The sequence below is a fragment of the Silurus meridionalis genome, chromosome 24, assembly GCF_014805685.1.
Source record: "Silurus meridionalis isolate SWU-2019-XX chromosome 24, ASM1480568v1, whole genome shotgun sequence".
NCBI lineage: Eukaryota > Metazoa > Chordata > Actinopteri > Siluriformes > Siluridae > Silurus > Silurus meridionalis.
Genome location: NC_060907.1, coordinates 600,197 through 607,696, shown reverse-complemented (window position 1 = coordinate 607,696; position 7,500 = coordinate 600,197). Strand labels below are relative to the sequence as shown.

Below are 7,500 nucleotides of genomic sequence, written 5' to 3'. Positions count from 1 at the left end.
GGACGAATAGCGTTCAGGGGAAGACCTGCCAGCAGAGAGTTGCAGTAGTCCAGTCTTGAAATGACAAGAGACTGAACAAGCAACTGGGCAGCCTGTATGGACAGAAATGGTCGAATCCTTCGGATGTTATAGAGAAGAAATCGACAAGAACGAGCAACATTAGCGATATGTGGGAAAAAAGACAGTTCATTGTCCATAGTTACCCCAAGGTTACGAGCAGTGGCTGAAGGGGAGAGCAGAGAGCCATGAAGTGTTATTTGTAGATCTTGACCTGGAGATGAATCACTTGGGATGACCAGCAGTTCTGTTTTGCTGGGGTTGAGTTTGTTGGTGAGCCCTCATCCATAAAGATATGTCTGACAAGCATGCTGAGATCCGAGCGAAGCTGTGGTATCTGATGGAGGAAAGAAAAGATGAGTTGAGTGTCATCTGCATAGCAGTGATAAGAAAACCCATGTGAGGATATGACTTCACCAATGGAGTGGGTTTACTAGTTATTAATATAGTGTGTAGTTTACTAGTTATTAATATAGTGTGTGTGTGTGTGTGTGTGTGTGTGTGTGTGTGTGTGTAGTGTACTAGTCATTAATATAGTGTGTAGTGTGTGTGTGTAGTTTACTAGTTATTAATATAGTGTGTATGTAGTTTACTAGTTATTAATATAGTGTGTGTGTGTGTGTGTGTGTGTGTGTGTGTGTGTAGTGTACTAGTTATTAATATAGTGTGTGTGTAGTGTACTAGTTATTAATATAGTGTGTGTGTGTGTGTGTAGTTTACTAGTTATTAATATAGTGTGTGTGTGTGTGTGTGTAGTTTACTAGTTATTAATATAGTGTGTGTGTGTGTGTGTGTGTGTGTAGTTTACTAGTTATTAATATAGTGTGTGTGTGGTTTACTAGTTATTAATATAGTGTGTGTAGTTTACTAGTTATTAATAGTGTGTGTAGTTTACTAGTTATTAATATAGTGTGTGTGTAGTACTAGTTATTAATATAGTGTGTGTGTGTGTAGTTTACTAGTTATTAATATAGTGTGTGTGTGTAGTTTACTAGTTATTAATATTGTGTGTGTGTGTGTGTGTGTGTGTGTGTGTGTGTAGTGTACTAGTTATTAATATAGTGTGTGTGTAGTGTACTAGTTATTAATATAGTGTGTGTGTTTAGTTTACTAGTTATTAATATAGTGTGTGTGTGTGTGTGTGTGTGTGTGTAGTACTAGTTATTAATATAGTGTGTGTGTGTAGTTTACTAGTTATTAATATAGTGTGTGTGTGTGTGTAGTGTACTAGTTATTAATATAGTGTGTGTGTGTAGTTTACTAGTTATTAATAGTGTGTGTGTGTAGTGTACTAGTTATTAATATAGTGTGTGTGTGTGTGTTGTGTGTGTGTGTGTAGTGTACTAGTTATTAATATAGTGTGTGTGTGTAGTTTACTAGTTATTAATATAGTGTGTGAGTGTGTGTAGTTTACTAGTTATTAATATAGTGTGTGTGTGTGTGTGTGTGTGTGTAGTTTACTAGTATTAATAGTGTGTGTGTGTGTGTGTGTGTGTGTAGTTTACTAGTTATTAATATAGTGTGTGTGTAGTTTACTAGTTATTAATATAAGTGTGTGTGTAGTTTACTAGTTATTAATATAGTGTGTGTGTGTGTGTGTGTGTGTGTGTGTGTGTGTAGTGTACTAGTCATTAATATATAGTGTGTGTAGTTTACTAGTTATTAATATAGTGTGTGTGTAGTTTACTAGTTATTAATATAGTGTGTGTGTGTTGTGTGTGTGTGTGTGTGTACTAGTTATTAATATAGTGTGTGTGTGTAGTGTACTAGTTATTAATATAGTGTGTGAGTGTGTGTAGTTTACTAGTTATTAATATATAGTGTGTGTGTGTGTGTGTAGTTTACTAGTTATTAATATAGTGTGTGTGTGTGTGTGTGTGTGTGTAGTTTACTAGTTATTAATATAGTGTGTGTAGTTTACTAGTTATTAATATAGTGTGTGTGTAGTTTACTAGTTATTAATATAGTGTGTGTGTGTGTGTAGTTTACTAGTTATTAATATAGTGTGTGTGTAGTGTACTAGTTATTAATATAGTGTGTGTGTAGTTTACTAGTTATTAATATTGTGTGTGTGTGTGTGTGTGTGTGTTTACTAGTTATTAATATAGTGTGTGTGTAGTGTACTAGTTATTAATATAGTGTGTGTGTAGTGTACTAGTTATTAATATAGTGTGTGTGTGTAGTTTACTAGTTATTAATATAGTGTGTGTAGTTTACTAGTTATTAATATAGTGTGTGTGTGTAGTTTACTAGTTATTAATATAGTGTGTGTGTGTGTGTGTGTGTGTGTGTGTGTGTGTAGTGTACTAGTTATTAATATATAGTGTGTGTAGTTTACTAGTTATTAATATAGTGTGTGTGTAGTTTACTAGTTATTAATATAGTGTGTGTGTGTATGTGTGTGTGTAGTGTGTGTGTGTGTGTGTGTGTGTAGTGTACTAGTTATTAATATGTGTGTGTAGTTACTAGTTATTAATATAGTGTGTATGTGTGTGTAGTTTACTGGTTATTAATATAGTTATTAATATTGTGTGTGTGTGTGTGTGTAGTTATTAATATAGTGTGTGTGTGTGTGTGTGTGTGTGTGTGTGTTAGTTATTAATATAGTGTGTGTGTGGTGTACTAGTTATTAATATAGTGTGTAGTTTACAGTTATTAATATAGTGTGTGTAGTTTACTAGTTATTAATATAGTGTGTGTGTAGTTTACTAGTTATTAATATAGTGTGTGTGGTTTACTAGTTATTAATATAGTGTGTGTGTAGTTTACTAGTTATTAATATAGTGTGTGTGTGTGTGTGTGTGTGTGTGTGTGTGTGTAGTGTACTAGTCATTAATATATAGTGTGTGTAGTTTACTAGTTATTAATATAGTGTGTGTGTAGTTTACTAGTTATTAATATAGTGTGTGTGTGTTTGTGTGTGTGTGTGTGTGTGTGTGTGTGTGTGTGCGTAGTGTACTAGTTATTAATATAGTGTGTGTAGTGTACTAGTTATTAATATAGTGTGTGAGTGTGTGTAGTTTACTAGTTATTAATATAGTGTGTGTGTGTGTGTGTGTGTGTGTGTAGTTTACTAGTTATTAATATAGTGTGTGTGTGTGTAGTTTACTAGTTATTAATATAGTGTGTGTGTAGTTTACTAGTTATTAATATAGTGTGTGTGTAGTTTACTAGTTATTAATATAGTGTGTGTAGTTTACTAGTTATTAATATAGTGTGTGTAGTTTACTAGTTATTAATATAGTGTGTGTGTATAGTGTGTGTGTGTGTGTGTGTGTGTGTGTGTGTGTGTGTGTGTGTGTGTAGTTATTAATATAGTGTGTGTGTGTATAGTGTGTGTGTACTAGTTATTAATATAGTGTGTGTGTAGTTTACTAATTATTAATATAGTGTATGTGTGTGTGTGTGTGTGTGTGTGTCTAGTTTACTAGTTATTAATATAGTGTGTGTGTAGTTTACTAGTTATTAATATAGTGTGTATGTGTGTAGTTTACCAGTTATTAATATAGTGTGTGTATGTATGTATTTGTGTAGTTTACTAGTTATTAATGTTGTGTGTGTGTGTGTGTGTAGTTTACTAGCTATTAATATAGTGTGTGTATGTATGTATTTGTGTAGTTTACTAGTTATTAATATAGTGTGTGTATGTGTGTGTAGTTTACTAGTTATTAATGTTGTGTGTGTGTGTGTGTGTAGTTTACTAGTTATTAATATAGTGTGTGTATGTGTGTGTAGTTTACTAGTTATTAATATAGTGTGTTTATGTATGTATTTGTGTAGTTTACTAGTTATTAATATAGTGTGTGTGTGTGTGTGTGTGTAGTTTACTAGCTATTGATATAGTGTGTATGTGTGTGTGTGTAGTTTACTAGTTATTAATATAGTGTGTGTATGTGTGTAGTTTACTAGTTATTAATGTTGTGTGTGTGTGTGTAGTTTACTAGTTATTAATATAGTGTGTGTATGTGTGTGTAGTTTACTAGTTATTAATATAGTGTGTTTATGTATGTATTTGTGTAGTTTACTAGTTATTAATATAGTGTGTGTATGTATGTATTTGTGTAGTTTACTAGTTATTAATATAGTGTGTGTATATATGTATTTGTGTAGTTTACTAGTTATTAATATAGTGTATGTATATGTGTGTGTAGTTTACTAGTTATTAATATAGTGTGTGTATGTATGTATTTGTGTAGTTTACTAGTTATTAATATAGTGTGTGTATGTGTGTGTAGTTTACTAGTTAATAATATAGTGTGTGTGTGTGTGTAGTTTACTAGTTATTAATATAGTGTGTGTGTAGTTTACTAATTATTGATAGTGTGTGTGTAGTTTACTAGTTATTAATATAGTGTGTGTGTGTAGTTTACTGGTTATTAATATAGTGTGTGTGTGTAGTTTACTAGTTATTAATATGTGTGTGTGTGTGTGTGTGTGTGTGTGTAGTTTACTAGTTATTAATATAGTGTGTGTGTAGTTTACAGTTATTAATATAGTGTGTGTGTAGTTTACTAGTTATTAATATATGTGTGTGTGTGTGTGTGTGTGTGTGTGTGTGTCTAGTTTACTAGTTATTAATATAGTGTGTGTAGTTTACTAGTTATTAATATAGTGTGTGTATGTGTGTGTAGTTTACAGTTATTAATATAGTGTGTATGTATGTATTTGTGTAGTTTACTAGTTATTAATGTTGTGTGTGTGTGTAGTTATTAATATAGTGTGTATGCATGTATTTGTGTAGTTTACTAGTTATTAATATAGTGTGTGTATGTGTGTGTAGTTTACTAGTTATTAATGTAGCGAGTGTATGTGTGTGTGTAGTTTACTAGTTATTAATATAGTGTGTGTATGTGTGTGTAGTTTACTAGTTATTAATATAGTGTGTGTATGTATGTATTTGTAGTTTACTAGTTATTAATATAGTGTGTGTATGTATGTATTTGTGTAGTTTACTAGTTATTAATATAGTGTGTGTATATGTATTTGTGTAGTTTACTAGTTATTAATATAGTGTATGTATATGTGTGTGTGTAGTGTTACTAGTTATTAATATAGTGTGTGTGTAGTTTACTAATTATTGATAGTGTGTGTGTGTAGTTTACTAGTTATTAATATAGTGTGTGTAGTGTACTAGTTATTAATATAGTGTGTGTGTGTGTAGTTTACTAGTTATTAATATAGTGTGTGTGTGTGTGTGTGTGTTACTAGTTATTAATATAGTGTGTGTGTGTGTACTAGTTATTAATATAGTGTGTGTGTGTGTAGTTTACTAGTTATTAATATAGTGTGTGTGTGTGTGTGTGTGTGTGTAGTTATTAATATAGTGTGTGTGTAGTTTACTAGTTATTAATATAGTGTGTATGTGTGTGTAGTTTACCAGTTATTAATATAGTGTGTGTATGTATGTATTTGTGTAGTTTACTAGTTATTAATGTTGTGTGTGTGTGTGTAGTTTACTAGCTATTGATATAGTGTGTATGCATGTATTTGTGTAGTTTACTAGTTATTAATATAGTGTGTGTATGTGTGTGTAGTTTACTAGTTATTAATGTAGCGAGTGTATGTGTGTGTGTAGTTTACTAGTTATTAATATAGTGTGTATGTGTGTAGTTTACTAGTTATTAATATAGTGTGTGTATGTATGTATTTGTGTAGTTTACTAGTTATTAATATAGTGTGTATGTATGTATTTGTGTAGTTTACTAGTTATTAATATAGTGTGTGTATATATGTATTTGTGTAGTTTACTAGTTATTAATATAGTGTATGTGTGTGTAGTTTACTAGTTATTAATATAGTGTGTATGTATGTATTTGTGTAGTTTACTAGATATTAATATAGTGTGTGTATGTGTGTGTAGTTTACTAGTTAATAATATAGTGTGTGCGTTTGTTTGTAGTTTACTAGTTATTAATATAGTGTGTGTGTAGTTTACTAATTATTGATAGTGTGTGTGTGTGTGTGTGTGTGTGTGTGTGGGTTCTCTGAGTGACGTGTCCACATGATGAGTTAAACACACATATTTTTATAACCAATCTGTGTGTTCTCTGTAACTCACACACACACTATATACTATAACACCTCATGAAAGCTGTGCTATGCGTAATAAGTAATGGCACCAGTGAGTTTTGCTTTGTGGCCTGTGTGTATATATGTGTGTGTGTGTGTGTGTGTGTGTGTGTGTGTGTTCCAGTTTTTGGAAAGATTGAAGTGATTCTTACAGTTATACACACACACACACACACACACACACTTACAACACAGGGCTGTGATTGGTGGAACCCCACACCCTGTTCCGTCTGTGAAGTGTTAGCATCGTTAGCATCCTGTTCAGGGTTACTCCTGCCCCCTATTGGTTACTTCTCTGACTAATGCCCCCATCCCCCAGTCGAGCTAAGAGCATGGTGGCGCTGGCCCGTCCCCCGGTGCGGTTCCTGTCCCAGTCTGTCCCGTTGGTGGATCTTTATCTGGGTCAGCAGGACCAGGCAGAGAAGTTGATCGAGGGATCTGATGTGAGTGTGATTTTCTACTACGCTCCATGGTGCGCTCACTCCATCGCTGCCAGGGAGCACATCCAGCAGGTGGCGCTGCACCTCGCCAATCAGGTACTGCTCACCTGTGTGTTTATTGATGGTGATGATGATGTATGTGTTTCATCTTGGTTGTGTTTGGTGGTGATAGTGATAATGTTGGTGGTGGTGGTGGTGGTGATGATGATGATAAAGATGATGATGATGATGATGAAGATGAAGATGATGATGGGCTTCCTGTTGGTGCAGGTCCAGTTTGTGGCGGTGAACTGCTGGTGGCATCAAGGAAAGTGCCGGAAACAGCAGAACTTTTTCCAGTACCCAGTTCTTCATGTCTATTACAGGAGGTAATGGCTCAGTGGGTTACACCCACACACACACACACACACACACACACACACACACACACACACACACACACATACTCGTTACTTCATTCAAAATGTAACTAAATTACTTTATTGATTATTTACACCAAAAAGTAATGTTACTGTTAAAAGTAACTTTTTTAAAGAACCTTATTTAATGTTCCCATTAATGCCCTTTTATGCGTTATGATCTACAAACACAAAACTGACTTAAACACAGAGTAATTTTTAAACACTATTTTATTAAAGTCAGAGCAGCACAAACTGAATATATCACAAGGATTTCTGAAATAAATACAAAACAAGCTGAATAATAAATTCACAATCAAACACTAAAGTGAAATAATGAGCATATTTCCACTTTGAGAAACTCGTCTTGCTCTCGCCTCGACTCGCCATTACTGCTGCACAGACCTGAATAAACAGAGACACGCCCACAGTGCGTCTTCTTCCTGTTTACAGTGGTTCATCCACTAATCCTACAATCTAATCCACTAATCCTAAACAGGTTAGATCAGACCTGGGCAAACTACGGCCCACGGGCC

At 33.4% G+C, this 7,500-nt stretch overlaps 1 protein-coding gene across 1 annotated transcript in view; it reads left to right on the top strand.

Annotated features, from left to right (window-relative positions):
- txndc11 (thioredoxin domain containing 11) overlaps nucleotides 1-7,500 on the top strand; it is a 28,607-nt gene that overhangs the window by 3,925 nt on the left and 17,182 nt on the right. Inside the window, 2 exon segments of the mRNA XM_046837561.1 lie at nucleotides 6,446-6,662; nucleotides 6,837-6,934. Of these exon segments, the coding sequence (XP_046693517.1) occupies nucleotides 6,446-6,662; nucleotides 6,837-6,934 (315 nt within the window).